Source organism: Python bivittatus, unplaced genomic scaffold, assembly GCF_059951505.1.
Source record: "Python bivittatus isolate LINGU-HERP-01145 unplaced genomic scaffold, Pbiv_v1 ctg000610_np1212, whole genome shotgun sequence".
In the NCBI taxonomy this organism is placed as follows: Eukaryota; Metazoa; Chordata; class Lepidosauria; order Squamata; family Pythonidae; genus Python; species Python bivittatus.
In genome coordinates, this window is record NW_028277088.1 from 6,424,066 (window position 1) to 6,450,412 (window position 26,347).

A 26,347-nucleotide genomic window follows, 5' to 3' on the forward strand; every position below is an offset into this window, starting at 1 on the left:
GAAGTCATTCATTTTAATCGAGGCAAGATGCCCTCTGAACGAGATGTTTAGCATGGCTTCACATGTCTAAGGCTGATCTGATGGTCTCCTTTCCTGTGCTGTTTTTGAGAGTGAAACGGTTCTTCGCTTGCTGTCTAGCAGCAGGTTGTACAGGTAGTCCTCGCTTAATGACCACAATAGGGACTAGAAAATTTGTTGTTAAGTGGGGCAGTTAAGTGAGTCACCCCAATTTTATGACCTTTTTTGCTGAGGTCATTAAGCAAATCACCATGACTGTTAAGTGAATCACTCGGTTCCCCATTGATTTTGCTTGCCGAAAGCCAGCTGGCAAATGGTGATCATGTGACCCCAGGACGCTGTAACCATTGTAAGTACAAGCTGATTGCCAAGTGCCCAGATCGCAATCATGTGACCGAGGGGGGGGTGCAACGGTTATAAGTGTGAGGACCAGTTGTAAGTCCCTTTGTTCAGCACTGTTGTAACTTCGAACAGTCAATAAACAAATGGTTGTTAAGTGAAGACTACCTGTAGAGAAGAAATGTTATATTTACTTGGCAGACCAAGGTTTCTGATCATAGCAAGAGATTTGATTTGCTCGTTTTTCCAAACAAGTAAGAGGCAAAGATGAACAGATGGATTTTCTGCATCCGCTTAGATTGGATATCCTGAAGAACAGTGTTTAATTTGGCTTCAGGTAGGTTTTCAGCAAGTGCCCTGAATCTGAAAATGCCCCATGTTCTCAGCCCTTGTATTAACAATCTTGACATGGATTCTTCCATATTCCTACGTAGAGCAGTACAAAAGTTCTTCAACTTTCTGCATCAGAACGAGATACTCCCTGGATGCCCCTTAGGAGAAAAATATCATAACAAGGGCATATGAATAGGAGGAGGAAAACATGCATTTGGCTGATCTTAAGAAGCTAAGCTGGGTCCAGCCACGTTAGTAGTGGAGGAGCAGGAGAAGCAGCAGGATTTATTAAATTTACATACTACCGATTCCCAGTGACTAAAGCATTAAAAACAAGACATTAAAAGTGACCAGAAACAAGAAAAAAGGTAAAGATGGCAGGATGACAAACCGGGTGGAAACAGAAGAAAACCGTCAAGATTAAAAGGACTTTTCAGTCATCCTCACCTAGGGCTGAAGGCTAAACTGGAAAGTTAAAAATAAAAAATCCGAGGAAAAAACAAGGCCAAGGAACTGCTGCCAAGAGAACCACACAGACATGGGCATTAAGTCCCCAAGAGTCAAACTCAACTTGAGGGAGACTTCTTTCTTTATTAGATTATCAACGATAAATTCTTACAGGATTTAAAAACGAACCTCCGTGATTTGGTGACCGACACAAAATTTCTAATGCCTTCCAGGCAGAGACGTGGATTTTTTTGATGCTTCCCATAAACAGACATGCTCCACAACACGGTACCCAAAGGGAGTATGTTCACCTAGGCTAACCTGACGGTTTACTTCACCATGACTTATCTAATCAACCTGGGTTTGCACAACACGCCAGCTGTGTTCACCCAAGCAATGTTTATATAGGATGGTTACATGAACCCCTGCTTATTAACCCGGTTTCCTGGATGTGTACAATACACTAAGCCAGTGTTTCTCAAGCTCAAGTTAATTCTGGGAGTTGAAGCCCATGCTTCTTAAAGCTGCCACGGTTGGAAAACCCTGAGAACCCAGCTAGAGAAGAAACCTTTTGCAGGATTTTGAGCCCCGCTGGACTCCTCTTTGGAGGCTCTTCCAAGTCCCAGCTGTCCACCGACCCAGCACTGAGGTTCCTGGTGCTTCTGTCCTGCAACAGATGAACGGCCTGCCTCTCTCGTGACTTTCTGCCTTCTTCACATAGCAGCCCCGGGATCGTGGCAGCCTCACATTCCAGCCCAGTCAGAAGGCATCTCAACCAGCTTGGCAATTATTTTATCAGCACTTCGGGGCCTGTTCTTCCTGCTGACATCCAGGAGGCTTCTGTGCTCACGGAGGCATATGTGATTTGGCACAGCTTCCACCAACGGGACTTTTGCATCCACCCCACCGACTGTGTCATCCAGAGATGGAAGGCGGGAAACAGCCTTTAGAGAGGTTCACCCAGCAGGAAGTGGGCCAATTTGGGGCCGTGTGCCTGGATTAATTCAACGGGCTAAATCCTCAATCATCGTTATATTGGCATTCTTTGGCTCAAAAATAAATAAACAAAACAACCAGATTAAGGCTTAAAGGGACAATGGCTGGATCGGCCCAACGTTTTAAGATCACGGCTGAGATAACCAGAGGGTGGTGATCTAAATATTTTTTAAAGTATTTTTTATTTAAATATTTTCTATTTAAATATTTTTAAATATTTCAAATACTTTTTTGAGGTCATACTTTTGGGGTTGCAATCAGGCGACAATTCTACACCGGAGCCCAAACAGATTTCATAACTGCTTCAACACAGGGGCTGTTCACATTCAATAAACTTTACTGGGCAGAATTTACTTTCATATATGACTTCTGCGGACAATTGCTTTCTCTTTTATGTTTCCTGGGTGTTATATAAGCAAGAGAATAGATGTAAAGAACCATTGAAGCGTGCAAAAATAAGACAATATCTCGGTGCAATTGAAACTTCTTCTTTTTAACCGATTCAACTAAAAAAAAAAGCCATCAATTTCCCCCTGGTCATGTGCCACAATAATTAATCTGTTCAGCTGCCACCACCTTGTCATCACCCTGCAGAGAAAGTGAAGTTTTTCTCAAGGTCACAGCTGCTATGTTCAAAAGCAGTAGCTGTAATGTTCTTCTGCCAAAGACAGGTTAGAGCCATGCTTCTCGACCTTGGCCACTTAAAGATGTGTGGACTTCAGCTCCCAGAATTCCCCAGCCAGTATGCATCATACATGTGCTGAGTGTCCAAAATGAACATCCTTTAACATCTGGGCGGCTTCTCGAAATGAGCAACCAGCTTTGTGGGGCAGAGCAGATACTGCCTGGACTGATCTGCAATTTTTCACTTTTCTTCCTCTGAAAAAGAGGCTTCCGTTTTTCTGCCTTATTCTCACGGACGCCTTGCCACTTAGTCTCTGAGCTTATTTTACTGCGGGAGGTGGGAAAGAAGGTCCAGCTGGTGGGGTTGCTGATTTCTGCAACCCTTCTGTCCATCACGGGAACCCTCTCTGCTCCTTCCCTCCTCCCTTCCAGGCAAATTTTCCCTGGAACTGAATGCAAATGTAGGAACCCGGTAAGGGTGTAAAGAGGTTGACCCAAGATGTATAGAACCTCAGAATCGAGGAAACGCAAATGCCAAAACTTCTCCCACTTCTCCAAAATGCTCTTCTCTTCTGAAAGCAAATTCCATCCCATCGAACTGAAGGAAAACTGGTAGGAATCACAAAGCAAGAGGATTTCTCTGCCCAGCCAAAATCCAGAGCATAATGGCCCGAGGACATGGTTTGATTTCTTATTTAGACACGCTTCCCCCCCTGAAATATTTTACCCGTCGGTCCGAAAGGCTGGACTACTTTGCAGAGTTACTATGAAATCTGTCCCTTCTGTCCACCACCTTCCAGATCCTGCTGGCCCCTTAGATTTCCCCCGATTTCTTTCCCTGGGTTCAAGGTGATCTATTTTTAGCAGCAAAACTTGGGCGAGAGAAGGGTTGCTATAGAGACAGCTTGCAGATACAAAGCCAAGCCTTGGTGCAATTCTGCAATGGAGTAAATGAATCGAAAAGAAGACGGTGCTTCCAGGCCACGTGAAATTTGGTGCAGAAGAGAGTCAGATGGGTTCTTTCCAGAGGCTAGGGACATGTTTCTACAAAGTTAGGACGGTCGGGAGAGATGCTTGGGGTCTAGGTTAAGCCAGGTTGGATTTCTGGAAGGCCCTGGCCTGATGGAAGAACGAAATTCCCTGAAACAATTTAAGAGAGGTCAAGGCTGGGCAGGGAACCAGCAACTATGGGTCAAAGCAGGATTTAGGAATATCTCGGGGCTAAGAAAGGAAGGGGATTAGAGGACATTCCCAAAGAGAACATGAGGAGGAAAGACCATCTATTCAGAAGACACAACCAAGACAGGAAGCATTTGTCACTCTAGGAGGGCTCTGACAGAACAAGAGTCTTTTTCAATATTCCTTCCTACCAGTTTAAGACCCGGGGTTGCTTCAACAGCTCTCCACTTTGAACACAGGGATCCAGCAGTCCAGGTACACAAGGATGGTCTACTCCAAGGCTGCAGAATCAATACTGGGTTACTGGTTCCCACCCTTGACCCTGATGGAATGGCTGTGAGCTGGAACCCAATGGGTTCCTTGACCATTATCTGGTGGGGGGAATATATCCATATCCATATCCATATCCATATCCATACACAGCACATGCACACCCAAACACCTATCTAGACCCAGCATGAAAAGATATACCGTGTGTATGCTGCCACCAGCAATTCATAGGAATGTCCTAACAGGAAGGTAGCATTTTTTAAAAAAAGCAGGAAAGAGGAACCGTTTACAAGTTCCTGAATGCCACATTCTCCATCCTTATCTTTATCCCTGCTGCAAGGACCAAGCCATACAATGCAGCAGCTTTATGGAAATCTATGAATTGGAAATTGCCTGCATGGAGGCCAAGAAATAAATCAGATCAATAACATCAGATCACTTCAATATAGCTAAGAACATAGGAAGTCACGTTGTCTGTCCTCTCAGCCTAATATTGTCTCCTTAGGACAGTGTTGTCCAAACTTGGCCACTTTAAGATGAGTGGACTTCAACTCCCAGAATCCCCCAGCCAGCCACCCAGACAACACTGCCTTAGGATCTCCTGCAGAGAAGTCCTTCACATCAACTTCAATCCAAAATCCTTCTTCATTCAAGAGATATAAAGCATGTGCTCTACCACTAAGATCTGATACTTCCTTGGCATATTCAACACAGTATGTGTGTATGTGTGTGTGTGTGTGTATCCAACATCTGTCCATCCATCCATCCATCCATCCATCCATCCATCCATCCATCCATCCATCATCTATCTATTAGCTATCTATTTTAGGTCTCCCTGTTCCAGACCAAGTCTATCTGAAGAGAAAGTGTCAAAGGTGTTACCTAGGGATCATTATCCTTGCAAGTCCATGACCTTTTTCTCAAGTCTGAAAATGCTGCATGCACTTTCTAAGGTGAACAGATATAAAAAAAAAAAAATCATGCAAAATTGATGTAAGTTTTTAATTTACATACGATTTGTAGACTATTATGAATTTTCTTTTTTTTATTTAAAAGAGCTAGGACTCACCCTTTTGTTAAATTAATATTCTAAGTGGAGTTACTCGATAGGACACTTGAGTTTCTTAGATACGTGATCCTGACCCTTCCTCCCCACCCCCCCAGGTAATGTACATAGAAAGCTGTAATTTCTACTATTTTTCAACGCTAGAACGCTAGGGAGCTGCTGGAATTGGAGGATATCTGCAATTCTCCACACAAGGTACAGAAATCTTTTCTGCATCTGGTCACCCTAGTATGATAGTTTCATTTGAAAAGCCAAGCCTAAAATCTAAACCTCTTTGAAACCTCCTTTAATAGTAATTCTGGCAGCTCAGATTGTCCTGGGATGACGGACTTGACCAGGTCATCTAAAGTTATGCCAAGCTTGGCAGTGCTGAATGTCACTCACTGGCCATTCTAGAAGTCCATGATGGCAGAATTCAAGCTACTGGAAGGGAGAAAACAGCTTAGATCATTCACTTGACAATACACCTGGCCTTCTTCATTCAGTGGGCAGATATATTATCAACTGAAATCAAACCGATGTTCATCTCTTTGGAAAGCTTTCCATGATAAAAGCCCAAACTAGAAAGGAAGATTGAGCAAAAATTGTGCTCTTCTAGAAGTACGCTTGATGGTAATTTTCAGAGGGGAAGATAGTGACAGCACCCCTGAGCTTCAGACGTGGGCATCCGTGGAGGGGAGCAAGAAGGTCATCAGGCTCATGTGGCAAATTAAGGACGAAACAGAAAAGATGGAGAACCTAGAATATTGGGGATGAAAGGTGATGGGTTTTCCAGTGTCATAATGCAACCCGGAACTAAACTTCTTTCCATCTGCAGTGAATGTATGGAAGGGGAAAAAGAAATTGTGCCAGCTGTCCCCTCCTTTGATCCCATAAGCAGCTATTTCATGATTTGAATGGAGTCTATGAACATATCCTGAATACTGGTATGCATCTGGGGGAGATGGGCAGCATATAAATTTAATAATAAATAAATAAATAAATAAAATCCTGCTGATATGTACTGAGCCTGTTTCCTGTGTTCAAATCTTCCAATGAAAATGTTGGGATCATTATATAGAACAGTGTTTCTCAACCTTGGCAGCTTGAAGATGTGTGGACTTCAACTCCCAGGATTCCCCAGCCAGCATGGCTGGCTGGGGAATTCTGGGAGTTGAAGTCCACACACCTTCAAGCTGCCAAGGTTGAGAAACTCTGATGTAGAAGAAAAGGAAAATCACTGCAATTCTTTATATGTTCACCCCAAGCAGCAAGTTAATTGGCCCATCCCTTGTATTTCCACTCTGTCTAGCATCGGACACCGCAGAGAAGTCCCTAGCGGGGTCCTATTAACGATAATTAATTTCATCTTAATTAAGATAACATTGAGAGCCAGCGTGGTTCAGTGGGGAAGGTACTGGACTGAAAGTTGGGAGATGGTGAGTTCTAGTCCTGCCTCAGGCATGAAAGCCAGCTGGGTGGCTTTGCGCCAGACCCCTCTCTGTAGCCCTAGGAAGAAGAAGGGAAGAGCAAATCATTTCCAAAGTGCTGCTATGAAGACTGCGTGGACTTGTCTAAGGAGTCAAGACTGATTTGAAAGCAAAAAAAAAAGGGAATATTAAGAAGAAGGAGAAGTTAAATTAGTTCTTGTCCTTCCCAGTTCTTTCTTTAATCTGGACACCCCACCTCCCACAGAAAGCAGGCCACAGGGCACCGTTCAGATTGTGCACCGCTCTGTACTCTAAGCTTCCTGTTTCTGAGCAATGCGCTGCACACTTTTCCCTGGAAACACCAGAAGTGGGGGAGGCTACAACCATGGGGCGCCAAGGGGAGCAAATAAGTGACTAAGTCTGCCTGTCAGGGTCGCAAACTCCGCCTCTGATGTACTTGCGTGCCACACTGCAACAAAGATAGGAGAGGGCATCATGATGTTATGCTGTACGCTGTGGCATTTTGGCATCGTCGGGGCTAGTTGGGGACGCCTATGGCTTCAGGAGCAGCATCTACAGCAGGGAAAGCACAATCTGTAAGATGACAAACCCGGGTTCGCCCTCTTTAGTGCCTCTTCTGCACATGCATGCAGTGTTAATGCATGTGCAAAGGGGTGGGGTTTGTATGGAGATGTCATGCCCACCATCTTGTATATATTGACACCCCACCCTTGCAGACTCCCCTACTGAAGCCATAGGAATCCCCAACTAGCCATGATGTCGGTAGGCTTCAGGCATGGATGTCCCCAGGGTGTGTTCGAAAAAGTCAAGATGGTGGCCACAACGGTGGAATTGAAGCTCCTCCCATTTTTTTAAACAGGTGGAGCTTCAATGGCACCGTCATGAGGCCACCAGCTTGACTATTTTGCCCGTACCTGTGGACACCCCTGAATGGAAGGGAGGGAAACTGTGACTTGGAAAGGCCAATTCCAAACTAATATAAAGTGAGAAAAAGAAAAGAAGAAAGAAATCAAAGAGAAAGCTAAAAGTGCAAGAAAGGGAAAAAAGTGAAAGAAAAATAGAAAAGAAAGAAAGAAGACTGTCTTTTTTCTTTTCTATTTTTCTTTCCAATCTTCCAATCTTTTTTACAGCAGTTATAAGTACAATTATAAATTTACTTCTTACTCTAGGGTTTCAACATAACTCTGTTTTTTCTATAATCTATTCTGTCTAATCATCAAAACCATAAATCATAAGTTCATTTTTTTTCTGTTTTATGCAAAAAAGTCCATGAGGGGTTTCCAGTCAGCAATAAGCATAGATATCATTTTTTCTCTGATCAAAGAAGTCAATTTAGCCATGTCAGCAAGTTCCATCATCTTCACCATCCATTACTCCATTGTATTAGCTGGCATTAGTTTTTATCTTCTTTTTTTAAAGAAAATATTTAATAAAATTATGGAGAAGGAGGAGGAGGAGGAGGAGGAGGAGAAGCAGAAGCAGAAGCAGGAGAAGGAGGAGAAGGAGAAGGAGAAGGAGAAGGAGAAGGAGAAGGAGAAGGAGAAGGAGAAGGAGAAGGAGAAGGAGAAGGAGAAGGAGAAGGAGAAGGAGAAGAAGGAGATTCTTCCCTCCCCCAAAGATTTACATGAAGCTTGTCTTCCCTCACACATTTCCCTCAAGCTACTCTTATGCTTTTAGGTTCTACAGTCATCTGCCAGGAAGCTTAATTCATTAAGCTCCATCTTTTCTGAAATGAGACATCAGCTGAACCAGCGAAGCGATGGGATGGGCAATGAAGGAAAAGAAAAAGGCTTCTACAAAAGGTGTTCCTGAAATCTGACCAACTGCCTCTGAACAGAGCCACACGTCTGCATTGGTACAAAGATTGTACCCCCACCCCCACCCCTTATACTGGGCACAGACTTGAAAGCCAGCTCCTTGGATTCCTCCCTGTCCCCAAAAGCCCTTGATGTTTCTGCAAATAGAATTCAGCCTGTAAGTGTTCTGAGAACACAGAAGCTCTTCCATGAACCGTCCCAAAGGTTGGAAGCCAAGGGAAGTAAAATTGCAAACAATGCCATGGGTCAATAAAGCAAATATTTTGCTAAGTAATCATTAGTCCTTCCACAGAAGTCCATACTGGCTTCGGAATTGTTCTAAAAATATGCTGTTACTGGTTTACCCCATTTTTTTCTCTGGGGAGATCAAAGCTGCGGACATAGTTCTTGTCCTACCCTCTGCAACAATCCAGAGAAATTGATTAGGTTGACAGACAACAAATGGATCCAAGTCCCCAACAGGGTGGGGATTGAGATGTGGTCACTCTACTGGCTCTAAGCCTTACATTCCTTCTTAACCACAGTCTAATCAATGGCCTGGGTTTGGATGACAAGGTAAGTCAAAGCACAATATGGTTTAGAGGGTCAAGGAAACACGATCACGGAATATTGAATTTGGCCCCCATGCCCAAAATCTGCAGTTTCAATGGTGGAATTCTATATATTTGGTGGAAAAATGCCAGCCAGCCCTACAAAGAGGACTAATATATTTTCTGTCTGGATTTTTTCACACACTTCGTTATCATCTGTGCAGGAATATCCTCAAGTTATGGTCAAAAAGGTGGCGGCCACAACGGGGCGTTGCACGTAAAAACGGGTGGAGTTTTGATCACTCCATTGTAGCCACCATCTTGACAGTCTTGACCACACCCTGCAGACACCCCTGCACCCGTGGTTTCATTTAGTCCCACTAATCCACGGAAGAGGAATCTGAAAATGGGACCTTAATGCTCTGCTTCCCACTGCTAGAAGCTCAGCGGGCTTCATCGGCTGGTGACGTTTGAAGATGATTTCTGCGGGAAATAAGAGACAGGAATTTGGATAACTGAAATTAATCCAGTGTCTGATGCTGCAAATCACAAATGCACATAGATGACTTTTCAAACTTGTGGTAGAGTGGGAAGGCTACAATAAATCTATATTATTGTTGGTCGTACAGTCAGTCAGTTGTTTAGACTGGATTTGGCATTTTTGTCCACCTATCGAGTCCTATCAAGGACCTGGGATAGGCAGATGTTGTTGTCTGATGGTGTTAAAGGGATCGTCGCAGGATGGAAGCGGTTCTAAGTAAAGCTGTTCTGCAATTGACTGATGGTGATTTTGTCAGTGCCAATGGTCTTCCAGTGGTGTGCCAGATGTTTTCAGATTGCACCCAAGGTGCCTATTACTATGGATCCTGTATTGGCTTTCTTTTGCCACAGTTGTTCTACTCCTGTTTGCAGGTCTTGGTATTCTGTGCCTTTCTCCAGTTCTTTCTCTTCTCTTCTGCTGTCTCCAGGTATTGCAATGTCCACTATCCAGACTTTTTTGTCTTTCTTATCAACAACGGTTAAGTCTGGGGTGTTGTGTGGCAGGTGCTTGTCTGTTTGGATTCTAGAGCACTTTAGCTTCTTCGTTTTCTATGACTTTGTCTGTTTTGTGGTCCCACCAGTTCCTGTTTGCAGGCAAATGTTGTTGTTGTTGTTGTTGGCACAATTTGGCAATTTGTCCTCAACTTTGCTCCTATCCAGCCTTAGCTGCAAAAGCTGGAGTCTATTTATTTATTTCTAAATGGCTTTTCCACCCAGGGAAGTACAGGGAAAAGCTATCCTGGGGTGTCCAAGAAAAATACCATCAGCCCAGATTCTAAAAGTTGAGCCTCAGCACATCCTTGGATCAGGGGTTGAATTAGCAGTTGGGTGTCAGCACAAGGAGAGGTATCATTTTATGATCGCTGTCAGACTGAACTGGAAGTCCTCCAGATGTTTTCACAGCTGCAGCGTGCAAAGGCCTCCCTCTTCCCAGTGCTGACTTGATCAGATGAAGCTGTTCTCACTCTTGCATCCTTGATAAGTGTCCTTCAAGGTATCCCTGAACAGATGGGGCCTGTTCAAAGGGTAGATGTAACTTCATCCTGCTTGGAAACTTTTCCTCAAATCACATTCTCTTGGAAACAGCATTGGCCTATGATTGTAGTGCTGTCAGCCTTACCAGGTAGACCAGACAGGAAACACGATGAGTTAAGCTAATTCTACTTTATTGTAAAGCTACATTAACAGAATCTTGCAAATCTGACAGTACAATTCTCCCACTGTCTCCTTTACAGCCCAAGAAACTAGGGAGGGTCTTCTGAGCCTCTTGCCCTGCCCACTATCCAGCTGAGTGTCTCGTGGCCCTGTCTCCCAAGGTCTTTCCCACATACCATTACAAGCACCCACAGGCTCCTGCTTTTGTAGCCACTTAGCTGGGATAACCATCCCTGGACTGCAAATATCTGAATGACCTCCAGATGGCAGCAAAGAGACAAAGAGCATTCGTCTTTGCTTCCATCTAGTGGTCACTTGGGGGGTTGCACTCCCGATAGGGTAACCCTACATCAAGCCCATACTCAACTCTACTTTTTAAATCATTTGAATTTCAAACAAAATGTAAAAGGAGCCTGCCTTGTGCATAGGATCCTTTTTCTTGCTACAAATGCCCACAGACCTCACAGGCAATCTTAGAAAATAAAAATGGTGAGTCGCTGTGCCCCAGAGCCTTGTTTGCAGGAGGGTCCTTCTCCTCAGAAGAACAGAAGAAGATAAGTTGGGGATTTAAAGTGATTATCCCAAGATATTAGAGCCAGTGGTGTTCAATAAATGGATGTTTTGTGACTGGCCATATGCACTGGCAGTTGCTTCATGAATGGGCAAGTCCCTTATGGAAGTCATTGGCTCTTGATATGCTTTTAAAATGGCTATTTTATATTGGTTGAAAAACGTGGGGAACTCCTACAGATTGTTCAGTGGAATCTCATGGCAAGAGCATCAGGAATGGCAAATGACTTCCTTTAGTTGCCCCATCAGTCTTAACCTCCTGCAGAGTGAGGTGGTGGCGGTGCCTATAACTGAGGGACAGGGTCACAAAAATCAAGATGTCAGCCACAGCCACAGCCACAGCCACAGCCACACAATGAAAGCCCCGTCTCTTTTTTTCATGTGCACGGCTGTAGCTGCCATCTTGATTTTGTTGACCCCCTGTGTGGTTGCTTCTGCTTGAGGACCAAATGTAGCAAGAGAGTAATCCCTACTTCTTTAAACTCTGTTAAAAATCCAGCCTTGCTGGAAGGCCTCTTGGTTGCTGGAAGAGAACATTAATGAAAGCTTCATTTCTGCATCACGTTCCGAGTGTATGTTGTGGCCCACCATACTATGCACCTGGCTCAGGATGAAGAAGGGGACCTGTTAACTTGAGGGGTCAATTAACGTTGGGGAAAAAGTGGGAGGGGAGCTGGATCTCTTCCAGAACCTTGAGATCAAGCTTGTGGAAGATGGAGAAACAGCCAAGGAATTTGAAGGGCATGGAGGCCCAATGGCAGATCTTCAATCTCCTATCTGTTTTTGGCTCCCAGGCCTTATGAGTGATCATTCCAATTTAGCATGTTCCTCTGGATTCTTTGCAGCTTTCTTGGATTCTAGAGCAGATGAATGGCCCAGGCTTCTGACTTCCCAAAGACCAAGGAATGGGTTTTAGACTCAATGGTTGGGTTTACACAGCAAACAAAACCCTAAACCTTGGTTTAACCAGGCACAGCTATTGTGCCCACGTAACATCAAACAAATGCCCCAGAGTATTGGGAAGAAGATAGCCTGGTTCACGTAGCATGCTGAAACAATGTCTGGGTTTCTTATAATCTACTGAGCCACTAACCACCCAACCTCATTTCTGCCTAGTTATATGTGTTGTCTGACACCAAACTTCCTTGTCTCCTTCACTTTCATTGTTTCTGTCCAAATGTCACCAGCCATCCTGCTCAATAGGCACTTTATCTGGTCTTTACCTCCAACTTCTCACTGTCCTTTGTTCCTCAGATTGAGTCAGAGGTCCTGTCCTGTCTATTCTCTTTCTTCATAATATTTCAAAATGATGACCTGATTTGGCAATACCTACAACAGAGGAGTGGTTGGTGAAGATGATAGAACTTGCTGAGATAGCCAAATTGACCTGTCTGATTAAAGAAAAGACAATATCTACGTTTTTTGCTGGCTGGAAACCCCTTATGGATTTTTTGTGTAAAACAGAAAAAAATGTACTTATGATCTATGGTTTTGATGATTATACAGGATAGATTACAGAAAGAAGAGAGTCATGAAGTAACCTTAGAGGAAGAGCTAAATCTACAATTATACTTATAACTGCCATTTCTTTATATCTTTTTTTCTTTTCTATTTTTCTTTTCTTTTCTTTTTCTTTTACTTTTTCCCTTTAGCTTTCTCTTTTATTTCTCCCTTTCTCTTTTTTCCTTTTTCCTTTATTTTAGTTTGTATTAATTTTTACTCTTGTTTCATTAACAAAAACTTAAAAGAAAACCAAAATGATGACCTTCTCTCCACTCCTCAACAAGAGTTTTGACCTGTGATCTGACAATGGAGAATCTTGGCTTCCCAATGCAGGTCCGTGGCAGGTCTACTCTAATTTTATTTCCTTGGAGATACATGCAAAGTTAACTTTGCTTCTTAAAACATAAAGAGGTTAGGATTCCTTCGGGGCAGAGGTAGTAGACAATGACCCACAGTCATTCAGGGGCCAACCCTGCAGGCCCCAGACTCTTCCAACACCAACCAACCAACATCCAGCCACAAATCACTAATTCTCCATGTCACCATTTTTCACTATCTTTTTCTGAATGGAAAATGGAAGCACCTGGCCAATCTTGAGAGGGCTGGGAAGCTAAGCAAGGTGGATTTAGTTAGGGTTGGAGACCACCTGCAAATTCTAGAGCTGGAGGATAGACCTCAAAGTTGAAAATGCCATTTTGGAAGACGCCAGTGGTGAAGCACTTCCATGCCAAGAAAACTGCACCTTAAAAAGGTGGTGGGGCTTTGATCACACAGCCGTGGTGGCCATCTTGACTTTTCTATGGATCCTGTTTCTCCTTACCTGCCTTGCTTTTGCACAACTTCCCAGAGGACTCCAAGGGACAAAATGCATGCGTCTATTTATCATGTTTCCATACCACCAGACTCAGAAGATGACTCCTGGGGCCAGGCAATGCTTTCGCCTTTTAGACCCTCCTTCCTACTTCTCCCCATTAATCAGCTCCAAATCTCTCTTATGTTATGACACTGAAACAGTAATTTAAGTAATGAACTGACAAGAAAGTGATCACCTACAGTTCCTTAGAGAACATTGTTAATTTAATCTTTGGGCTACCCAAAGATAGTAAAAGCTCGAATTAAGGGTTGACAATTTTTTATAGAATCAGCCATGACATTATGTATTTTTCATAAACACAATGGAGGGAAGCAGCATTTTTAAAGTGGAAAAAAATCACAGGTAAATATGGTCTAGTGCAATTATCAAAATCTGTTAGAAATGAAAGGGACGGAGAGTTTTTCCCCAACATGGAACCTCCCATGGGCATCCCGGGGGGCGGGGGCAGTGAAAGATACATGCTGCAAATGCTGAGACTTATGTATTTGCATCAAACATCTAGACACGAGCACAGAAGGAGTTCATTTGCGTGACATCAGTGTACATGTCTCATCATTTTTGCAGCATTATGGTTTGCTAAATACCTTGGGAATACATCTGGGAAGCACTATGTTGGGGAAAGCCGATGTCAGCCATTCTGGAAACTTGAGGATTATATTCTGGCTTCCACCAGCTAGGAGACCAAGGGGAACTGAGAGGATACACCACTGTCTCTGAGAAAGACTATCCTGGCCCCAATCCATCAATCAGTAAAGTTTATTTATTTATTTGATTTCTATAGCCACCCATCTCAACAAGTGACAAGTTGCTGAAGAGATGGAGGAATCTAACCTTTTTGGTTTCACTCAAAGTCTCCTTTTTTCCCACCTAGATTTCATCTCATTTCCACAGCTAGTTTGTGCTGAGAAAGTCTGCAGAAAAAAAAGTGTTCTTAAATCTGAAGCGCTATCATAACAAATTTCTCCTAACTTACCCATGTTTCATACACTACCGTTGGATACACATATGCAATTTTTTGTACTGCAAGGCACCAATACATGCATTTTTGTACACTCTTCCTGCCCTGCCAGTTTTGACTGGATAGCCGCATTACAACATTCCAAAACTTCAAATATCAAACTAGGACAGTGTTTGAGTTCGCTTCTTAGTTGGGAAGTATGAACCAGGTCATATTTGTGTTAAAAAACTAAGGAAACCCATTTCTGCCATAACAGTTGCTTCTTTCCCCATCTTCCTTTTTGCTCACTTGTGCTTGAAATAATGGTAGCTAGACTTTTGTTGGAGAACCAACACAACCACCATTTCCCCCCCCCCTTTTTGAAATTAGGAACAACATTTGCCCTTCCCTAATCCTCAGATACTACACTCATCCTCTCAGTATTGTCTCAAAGGCCATAGAAAGGGGCCAAAACAATATTTGCAGGTTTCTTCCAGTGTCTCCTCAACTTCTTGTTTGCTTCTGCTTTCTCCCCAAAGCAGATCAGGGTTCCAGTGGACCTAAGCAGAATAACTGACCAAATGAGGGAATGGCCCAAACCAACCACTTCTGACAGTCTTGGGATCTTCTGGTGGTGCCCTAAGCAAGTAATAACCAGGTTAAACCCTGCTTAGCTTTTCAAGATCAGCCAAGATCTACCATGTGCTAATATCCATATTAACATTAATACTAACATTCAGGCATTTCAGCAAGATTGTGGCTGGCCATGACCACAGATCTATCATTCCGCTTAAGCTGCATTTTGTCATATATCCTATTAAAGTTCCATGCACAGGCCTTTTGCAGCGAAGTAATCCTATGAAATAAGGTTCCTCCTTGCAAATTGGAAAATGCCTTTCGTAAGGAGAGGCTGGCATCAATCAGGTGAATCATCAAACTGCTCTTGAACCTTTCCTACTTCTGTGATTGAAGACGGAGGAAGACCAGTCGATTTTTTTTTCAAAGGTACTTTTGAATTTTCCAGCACTTCTGTCTGCCTACTGAACTTCATTCTAAGCTGAAACCGCCAAACACGTGCATTTACTGACAGAGAGGAAGAGAGAACGATTCTTACAGATTTTAAGGTAAAGCAAAGTGGACCTTAAACCTTTTGCCATTCAATTTTTTTTTTTAATCTAAGATTACAAATCTGGGTTGTGAACATCTAGATCACTGTTTCTTAAAGTGTAGTCTGAGGACTCCTAGGGGACCCCCAAGACCCTCTCACGGATCCACGAAAACAAAATTATTTGACATATATTGAAGACATTTGCAAAAATTTTAAACCATGTCACTCTTCTCATTATTACGTTTTATTTGTCAAAAAAGGTTTTTTTCCATGAAAAATAATTGATTTAATAAATTGATTTAACAATTTAATCATTTTTTTCATGAAAAAGAATTTACTTAAATCAATATCTAAGGGGTCCCATGCTGTTATTTTTACACGATTCAATAAAAAAATATTCTAAATGCGCCCGTTTTAATTTTCAGTACAGTAAATATCGATAAATATAACCCGTATCAACCACAGCTCTTTTGGGGCCCTCTGTAATTTTAAAAGTGGGATGGGGTCCTGGGAGCAAAACAAAATTAAGAAACACTGATTTAAATAGATACTAGATGGCAGCAACAAGTTAGTTTTCCGTACCCCTTTCTTGTCCCCTACCAATCTTCCAGATTTTTGCAATCCGGGTCTAACAGCCCTCTCTAAAGACCCACATTTAGCTGACTCTTGTGTGTCCACCCCCCCAAATCAAGACACCGCTAGACCAGTGTTTCTCAACCTTGGCAACTTTAAGATGTGTGGACTTCAACTCCCAGAATTCCCCAGCCAGCATGGCTGGCTGGGGAATTCTGGGAGTTGAAGTCCACACATCTTAAAGTTGCCAAGGTTGAGAAACACTCATCTAGACGCTTCCCATCCTTGACCGAAGAGTGGAACCTGCAAAGGATCACCTACCTAAAAGGCCATGAGGATCCGACTTGCGCCTCTCCGAACTCCTGCCTTGATCTTTTCGTTTCTTGCTTCCCCGCAGGCTGCCAAACCGCTTCATGGGCGCAGGCACCAGCAGCTGTCAGTCATAACCCTGGATCCAAGCGCAAATCCAGCGCACAGGTGGAGCAGAGGCTAAGGGGAAAGGCCCCAGCCGAAGTTCTCAAAAGTTGCCAAGGGGCAAAATTCTATCAATCTGTCTGGAACAGAGAGATTAAGCAACCCAGCGGTGGCCAGCTCTCCCTCCGATTCCTCCCACGGAGCCCGCAGAATTTCAAAACAGAAAGCTTTAGAAGAGTTCTTCAGGAACGGGACCTTTCCATGCCCTGTCCTAAGGCAGCATCTATTGACACCGCGAGCAGCTGCCCGGACCCGGCCACCTCGCCACAGTTGCGTTGAAGCCAGAAGACACAGCAGCAGTTCTGGAGGTGGAAGAAATGCCCAAGCAGACCAACTTCAGGAAAAAGTGGGTTATGGCCGGAAGATCGGCGGCTTGCCTCTTTTTATTTAAAAGCCTGCACGGGCAGAGCGCGCACGAGATTGCTGGAAGGTAATGGCCATGTGCAGTTCAGCGTGATGTCCCTTTAAAAAAGACTGTAAAAGGAAACCACGCTTTTAGAGCAGACAATTCTTGGCACCCGCTGGCTGGAGCACATTCCCGTTATGACATCATGCAACTATTTTGATTCATGCCTCTGAGCTCTTGAGCGGAGCTGCTCTGGGTGAACCTAAGACCTGCCGAGCCCCCTCTGGGGCTGAGTGACAAGCTGGTTAATGGGGAACAAGGTGCTGCAATTTCACCATAAATCAATCCTCAAAACCTTAAGAGGAGAAGCCACGCGGATGTCTCTCCTTCCTCTCTCTGGGCTGCAAACGATGTCCTTTTTCATACATTCTCTGCACTGAAATACTTGGTTCAGAAACACTTCCTTTGTCACCCGTTCTCCAGAACAGAAGAAATCGTCTGGGTGGCCGGGTCTGTCCATAACGCTAATTATGAAATCGACCACAAGTGGCTGGAGTCACACAAACCCACGAAACCCAAACCAGAGAAAACAGTTTATGGCTTCAAGGGAGGGGGGGATCACAGCCCTCCTCTTGATATCGGTACCTTGCCTGGGACTGGGGCAGTTGATAAATTGCCTAAGTAAATAAAATAGGACATATCTGCCATAGTAAGGGTAATAGAAGTCCTACTGCGTTCAGCTTGGAGTGACCTGTACAGGATCAACTGAGACCACCTGGGTCTCTGCTGGTTGGTTGTACAGCAACATCTCAGTTGGGTTTTGCTTGACTCAACTTGCTGGGGTAGGGGGAGAGGTGGAGGACTGTTGGTTTGGGAGGGGGGTGGCTACACAGAGTAGTTACAGCAACACAGTAATTTCAGGGTGAGCTGTTCCCACCGAAACCGATGGGACTCTAAAAGGTTTGTGTCCAGGATGAGTAAATAGCGAGCAACAGTCAAAATAATTGACAGTGGAGCCAGCTGTCTTTAGACATTTAAATATAGGTTTTGCTAATCCATTAAACATTTTGATAATCTGCATAGAATGAGCTAGCCAGATAATATGGCATGGACACCATCATTATACAGTTGAGTCAATAAGGGGGCACTGGATTTAATTGCATCTCAGCGAAATCAGGAGCTCTGTTTTGTATTCCTGTCCTTTAGCGTCTGAAGAGACAACAAAGGTCTTGTTGTGCCTTGAGAGCAGTAGGGAGTCTTAAATCTGCCGTAACAAGTATAAAACGGATAGTGAAGAAGCGGCAGCAAGAAAGGATATGAAATCATGACATGCCCATCCTTTGTAGTTGCTAATTGCTTGTATTCAAGAATTGAGCACGGTCATTTTCCCCCTTCTTTCTAGGCTGCTTCCAACACAATCACATTGCAACGTGGTTCATATAAATGGACGTTGTCTCCATTTGCCCCTTGCTGGGACAACATTTCTTTAAAGCAAGTCTAATAATAAACAGACATGGAAGCCCTACCCCATGGTAGGCAACCTACAGTACTCCAGATGTTGCCAAACACCCCCAGCATCCCTAGAAACCATGGCCAATTTCATCAACACCTGGAGGCCACAGGTTGCTCACCCCGGCTAGACAGTAACAGCTGAGCAACAGATGATCTGCTTGAAGATGCCCCAGTTCAATGGGTGACATTTTTAGGTGGGAGGATGCAGGAAAGAGACTGCGTGCATCCTAGACTACGTCACGGACTTTCAACCACTTCTTTATGGAAGCCTGTTTCACCTTTCTACAGCCTGGAGAATCTCTGGTAGATCTAATGCAGAGGTACACACGTGTGAGTGTGTGAACACACATATGGAGATCTTAGGTTTTGATCCTTCATTTCAGCTGACAGAAGGTATAATAGAGGAGAAGGAGAAGGAGAAGGAGAAGGAGAAGGAGAAGGAGAAGGAGAAGGAGAAGGAGAAGGAGAAGGAGAAGGAGAAGGAGAAGGAGGATTTCTATAGAGAGTTGCTCAGAAAGGCCAAGAAAAGGAGGCCTCATGCCCTTGGCTAGTGAAGTCAGAAGAAAAAGATTGAAGACAGGAACATCTATGGGATGGATGGATGATTTTGACCACAACTGTGTGATCAAAGCCTTTCCTCTTTTTTACAGCACGTGCAGGGCTTCGATCACATGGCTGCAGTCACCATATTTCCTTTTTTCATATTTTAAGGGAGGTAGGAAATCAACCCTGACTGCTCATTGGAAGGATTGATAATGAAGCTCAAGCTCAGATACTTTGGTCACCTAATGCGAAGAGAGGTCTCCTTGGAGAAGACCCTGATGCTGGGAAAGATTGAAGGCAAAAGGAGAAGAGGACGGCAGAGGATGAGATGGTTAGATAGCATCACTGAAGCAATGAGCGTGAAACTGAGCAAACTCGGGGAGGCAGTGAAGGACCGGAAGGCCTGGCGCGATAGGGTTCATGGGGTCACGAAGAGTCGGACACGACTTAACGACTGAACAACAACAACAAAAGAGTTACATGGCCACCCATCTACTATATTATAATGCTGGGCAGCTCACAGCATAACAATAAAATAATAAAAGCCAACAGTGATACTAACAGAAAAAACTACACCTCATGGTGCCCCATAGACAAGATTCCCCCATACTACTGTTTTTCCAGTAGTAATGTACGGCTGTGAGAGCTGGACCATAAAGAAGGCTGAGTGCTGAAGAATTGATGCCTTTGAACTGTGGTGCTGGAGAAGACTCTTAAGAGTCCCCTGGACTGCTAGGAGGTCAAACCAGTCAATCTTAAAGGAAATCAACCCTGACTGCTCATTGGAAGGATTGATAATGAAGCTCAAGCTCAGATACTTTGGTCACCTAATGCGAAAAGAGGACTCCTTGGAAAAGACCCTGATGCTGGGAAAGATTGAAGGCAAAAGGAGAAGGGGACGGCAGAGGATGAGATGGTTAGATAGCATCACTGAAGCAATGAGCATGAGACTGAGCACACTCAGGGAGGCAGTGAAGGACAGGAAGGCCTGGCGCGATAGGGTTCATGGGGTCACGAAGAGTTGGACACGACTTAACGACTGAACAACAACAAACCTAGCCAATGTAGCTTATTCAAAAACCATGGTCAAGGAACCCAAGGCTTGCTGTGATATATAGACTGATCTTAGCCTGACCCTCTAAAAAATAGGAATAACAACTAGGATCAGGGACAAAGAAAAGGTTAAGTGAAACATAATGGGACATGATTTACACTATGTAGTAACCATACTTAGCAGCAATAACTAAGAATATTGACTTTAGTAACTGGTTCATCTATCACAATTATGCATGGTCTACTTTAACTGGATTTGGTTGAACAAGACATGCTGGCCTGATTTGTATATCAAATGCTAAGCCATCAACCACATTTCCAGAAATCGCAACAGCTTGGTTGAAGCAGGTTCACCAGAACCAGAGCAATCTCACGATGGCCCAGCAACCATGCCGAAGGGACTGATTTCTAAGTCAATGCCCTTTGCACTTGGATTATAGCTGATTAGTCCTGAACTTTGGGGAATGAGCAAAGGTGTGGCCGTGTTTGTTCCCACGTCTCCAAGATTCAGTAATTACAGGGAAGCACAGGACAGGCTGGCTGCGGAACAGAGAAAGAGGAAGCTGAATGCTTATTAACGCAAAGTGCTTGAGAAATTTGGAACTATCGTATTTTATGGCCGTGAGAAAGGTCCAGTGAAGGTCACTGATGCCCGGAAGCCGAGGGATGCTGAAGCATTGTTCCTCCTAACAAGATTACCCAGTGGCTGGGTCATTCCTATTTTTCATTCCAGTGTCCCTGCAATCCACGATTCTATGGAAGGCTGAAGAAGGGGGGCAGAGCATTTTGGCAGGAGGCTCAGAAAATATTTTGGCAGATAAAAAGGGCTGCGCTGAAGTTCTCAAGGGCAGCAAAGGCCCAAAGGATCAGACTCAGGAAGGAAGAGGAGAAGGATCAGGATTCCTAGGGTGATCTGCTCAACCGTAGGCTGATCCACCAGTTTAGGGAGACCCATTTTGTTCTACACAAGCATCCAGAAGCAGACCGTCCGGTTTGCAAACCTCAAGGACCTGCTCTTTTGACTCAAAAGCCTTCGGTTCTAAAGTTTCTGTTCTCAGAGTTTAACGTCCTGGATTCTGACGGAAGCTTTTGCGCCAATTATGATGCAAATTGGTAATCTCCTTAGTATCACCGTCCACGGGATTATTTGTCCAGAAAATAGTTAAGTATATATAGCTGACTGTAGCTCGGTTGAGTCAGAGATCTTCCCCCACACACACCACTCCAAATCCTCAATCCAGTGCTTCTCAGCCTCAGCAACTTTAAGAGGAGTGGACTTCAACTCCCAGGATTCCCCAGCCAGCATTCTGGGAGTTGAAGTCCATACCTCTTAAAGTTGCTGAGGCTGAGAAACACTGCCTTAATCTATGCATGATGCAACTTCCGTACAGTACTTTGGAAAATTCCCCTGAGCTACAATGTGGTTTGTATACTTCAGGTTTATTGCAATGTCTGAATTCAACCACGGTAGTCTGCCAACTACAATTTATAGCTCACCACACAGTTTGCAAACCGTGGCACAAACCCGGATAATTGCAATTAATGTCGCAACCGACCAAGGCTTGGTGTAACCAGGTTAATATGAGAGAGAGAGCCTTTCCCATGGCTGTGGTGTTTCCCCCTCCCCCGAAATGCTGCAAAGAATGCCAAGGTTATAATTTCACCCCGGTGAAGTCTACATCTTAAAATCTAGCCAGGAGACGAAGTTGGGCAGGAGAGGAATTTCAGCCTGGTAGCTTGGAATGTGATGCATGTATGTGGGGGAGAGGGGGGGGAAGTTGGTTGAAATCCCCATTCCATAAACCAGGATGCCAAGGTCATCCATGGTGGCCTGTCCAAAAAATCAACTGCAACTGCACAGTCAAAGACCCGGGGCTTCCATTGCACAGCTGTAGTGTCACCCCTGCAAGGTAGACTAGACTAAGAAACCAAAGTCATGAATGCTGATACTACTTTTATTATAAGGTTACAGTAACAGACTCTTGCAAGTCTGAAGGGTTTCCCCCCTCCCGCTCTTCATCTTCGTGAAAATCAAGGAGGGCCAAGTCTGGGACGCTTTCTCAAATTACATTTCTGCCCTGAACTCAAATTTCTTTTATCTGACCCTTGTCTTGGTTCTGGCCCTTCCTCCTGTTCCTTCTGCTCATGTCAGGCCTAGCCCGAGGAACTCCAAGAGACCATGTAAATTCAGTCCAGCAATGTTTATTAGCTACAACCTCTAGCAAGAATCTTCCCAGACTGAAACCCCAGCTCCCAAGTAATGCCAGCCACAACACTGTGAATTCCTCAGGGAGGTGCCAGTCTCATCCTCTTATCTTTCCCTCGTGCCTCAGGAGATGTAAGAAAATGTTTTTCTCCCTGAGTTTGGCCTTCATCATTCCATTCCATCACAGCTCATTACACGCAGCTGCCATTTTGACTTTTTTGGCACTCCTTCCCCAGGGATGAGCCTGCCGAATGGCCAACTTTTTTCTGTACAGGACTAAGCTGCCCCTTGAATGGCATATCCGAGGTCATGATAATTTAAAAAAAAAAAAACAACCCTAGCTATTTAGTCCATAAAAGGCAGGTTTGCTTCCATGCGACAGTACGGTGATTTTACACTGGGGGCTTTTATCTCGTACCCAACCCTCTACTGTTATTCTATCGTGGCTAAATGAAAAATTCGTATGCTTGACTCCATATTCTAATTTCTCCCAAGCTCCAACCTACAGGGCTGTATAGTTTTACAGATACGTGTCCCCTCTGAACCAAAACATTTACTTGGATAACCAGAAGAGATTATCTTGACCCTGCTCAGAGAGTTTTGGGAGAGGGGTGTGTGTAGGGGGGAAGGAACATGGTTTATAGGCTAGGAGAAAGTCTCTTCCCCAGATCTTACCATCTACGCCCCAACCCCCCAAATCAACAGCAGTAGAAAACAGGACGCGGGGAGGGGAGAGAAGTGGCAAAGGGAGGTTTTCAATCATAATAAAGTAGGCGTCTGGCATTTGGGTCAAAATAACTATTTTAGCACTTTGCATGTTCTAAGAGAAACACAGAGTTGGAGTGTTCTGCAATGCTTGGATTTAATTCCCCAAACTGGAAAGGGAACAATAGCAGACGAGAGAAAAATCCACAGCCGGGTCACTGACGGGCGTTGCCCCTTGGGGAGAATATTTAGAGAATGAATCATGGAATAACAAGTTGGAACAGGGGCTGAAGATCATCCAGATCAGCATCCAGCAATTTCTCTGGCATCTGGGACATGAAACTGCAGCATCGGGAGGAGAAACGAAGGGGACTAAAGGTAAAGTGTCTGCTAAATCCAACTCTACACATCTACATAGTTTTCTTGGCGTCAGGGAAAGAGGTTTCCCGTTGACGCCTTCTGGAAATTTTTTGGTTTGTTACTTTCCAGGGTAGCCTGCAGTGCCTTGGATTTCTTAGTGGTCTCCCATCCACGTACGAATGTCGGTTGACATTTCTCCATACTGCTACGCTCAGAATGTGTTGGGATGAGGCTGGAATTCCAATATGGGAGGGAATATGGGGGACATCATTTTGGGGAAGACTGGAACAGACAACTGGATATGAAAACTGCTAGGTCGACCATGCATAAGACTAATTACCCCTCCAGCGGTGTTTAGTCAAGGCTCAAGTGCACAATTTACCATACGAAGATAACCCTGGAATTAGATCCAAGGTTAAAACAAAATCAGTAGGTCTTCAGTTAGACGTGGCCCATTTCAATCTCACTGATTACAACGGGTCTGCCCTTTAAGCACACCCAAACAAATCCATCAAGCTATTCCCTTTTGGGATAAGCAGTAAGCAATGTGTAGAAAAGGAATAAGAAATATAAAATCAATGAAATTAAAGGCATGAGATAAAAGGGGGAAAAAAGGAAATGTACCAGTTTACACTGACACTATTCATCATACCTCTCCATGCCATTCTATCCTTGCAAAGCATCTTTCCTTCCATCACATCCAGCAGAATACTCTGCTTCATACATTGTTTCTGGTTCTTAACTCTTAGGATCATTTCAATTAAGGGGATTATTTAAAAAAAATTTTTTGCAATGGGCTTCAAAAAAAGCATACATGTCCCCTTAGCTGCTATGGGAACCACTTTTTAAAAAGATTCATCCTCTTGCTCAATATTTTGTAGGTTGGGTGGTAGGTAGCAGTCAGTATGGACTATTACCCCACCTGCTTTGCCAGAGCAAAAAATGGCAGACTAAAGGCTTATTCCAGATTCCCATTTTTCTTCATGATAAAGATCTCAAAATAAAAGTTTCCAATTTGTCCCAAACCTGGGACAAAGCTCTGGATCGGGGATGATTTATTTTGTATTCATAATACCAACATTTTTTTTAAGCTGTTCCTGGCTTAGAAAGTTTGCAAAATCATACTAAATAATACTCCTTTCAGCACGTGACACATGTGAAATAAACTGGGCTTCAATCACACAGTCACAAGTGCCATCTTGACTTTTTTGACACTCTTGGCGATACTTCATAAAGACAATTTCCCTGCCACCTTATATTTCTTATTAGAGTAATATCATAGTTGTTTCTGCATCTCATTTATTGTTCTTGTTCAGACAACTTCCAAAGAGAGTGCCAGGCAAGATTCACTCACATTCTTATTTTCTAAGCGTGTCTAAAATGCCCATTTTGGCCCCAAAGTTTTTCTGGGGAAAACAACATTGGCGGCGGATCACATGCTGCATGGCTGGGTGCCAACTTTTTCCATATATTTATTTTAAATAATAACACCTGTAATTTTAAAAAATAACAAAAATAATAAATAAAAATAATTTTAAAAACCCTAAAATCTGGGGTGACATGAGAGAGAAGCTCCTGAGAAGAACAAGACCTACACCAGTGTTTTTCATGATGGCTGGGGAATTCCGGGAGTTGAAGTCCACACAGCTTAAAGCTGCCAAGGTTGAGGAACACTGCTTTAGAGGATCGAAACAGCTTCTGTTAGTAGCCAACCTTATAGTAGTAGTAGCAATAATATCTCCAAGAGTTAAGCAGGGGCATAACTCTTAACAGTTGGGTTGGAGGTTCAGATCTATTAGGCGAAAGAACTATTAGGCTAAACTGTGAAGTGCTGATAGTGATGATGACGATGAAGAAGAAGAAGCTGTCATCAAGACATGTCCATTAGGTCACCAGGAATTAAGCCTGACTGAAAAGACACCCATCTTGCAAGCGATTCAGAAACAGAATAGAAGAAGGCAGGATTCAAACTAGATCCTGCTGATTCTTCCATGTGGACCAATTCACATAATATCTGCCTAAGATTTGTTTTGGCCAGAACAGATTAACTTTAACCCACTGAAGGAGCATTGTTCTAAGGCTGAAAAAATAATCTGCTTGAGATTTCTCTGACTTCTATTTTTGCAGTTGCATTTCCTTTTTTCTTTTTTTCCTTTCAAAGCTGTGGATCCTTCTCAGGAGACAAAGATTTGCAAAACTTTCCAGTGGGACCCCCACTCCTCCACTGAATGTCCTTTTCCTCAGCCTTCTTCTTTAGCTACCCCTAACCCCCTAATTTCCCTCTCATCTCCTGGCTAGTTTTACATTCATCACTGTCTGAAATCTGATCTCATTCCAGGAGATGTGATCTCACCTCTGATGGAAAATCTGTTTTACAGAGGACATAGCTTGAGAAATGGGGCAAGATCTCAGGGAAATTTGTCAGGCCTTCTCCTGTCCTCATGTTTATTTATTTTATTTGTCTTCTTCCATTTCGGCATTGACTCTGGGCCACTCACAACGTCAGCAAGACAGAATAAATAAATATAATAGAAAGCAGGAAAAAAATAGAGAGCAAGGTGGCAAATCTAGCCAACACTGTCAAAACACATGGAGACATATCCAACAAGGAGCCCCAGTCACCCTAGTCCAGGACCCGGGAGAACAGTCAGGTCTTTCCAGCCCTCCAGAACGCCATCAGGGTGGGAGCCAAGCTAATCTCAGATTCCAAAGGAAGAGGTTTAACAAAAGGGTTAATTTTATTCCAGAGTCTAAAAATAGGGCTCAGGTCAAGGAATCTGGCCAATCTTAAGATACCGTGACTGAAAATAAAGCCAAGGGGAAGATTCCTGATTTCTTT

The 26,347-nt window shown here is 43.7% G+C and overlaps 1 protein-coding gene across 5 annotated transcripts in view; it reads right to left on the reverse strand.

The window, feature by feature from the left end:
• Positions 1 to 26,347, reverse strand: part of PRKAG2 (protein kinase AMP-activated non-catalytic subunit gamma 2) — a 185,443-nt gene that overhangs the window by 84,823 nt on the left and 74,273 nt on the right. The window contains exon 1 of one of the 5 annotated variants that reach the window (XM_088150060.1): positions 16,631 to 17,250. The exons of the other annotated variants lie outside the window; for them this stretch is intronic. Coding sequence (XP_088006186.1) covers positions 16,631 to 16,724 — 94 coding nt within the window. The 5' untranslated portion in view covers positions 16,725 to 17,250. Of the gene's footprint in view, positions 1 to 16,630; positions 17,251 to 26,347 lie in introns of those variants that run through there. 5 annotated transcript variants of the gene reach the window in all.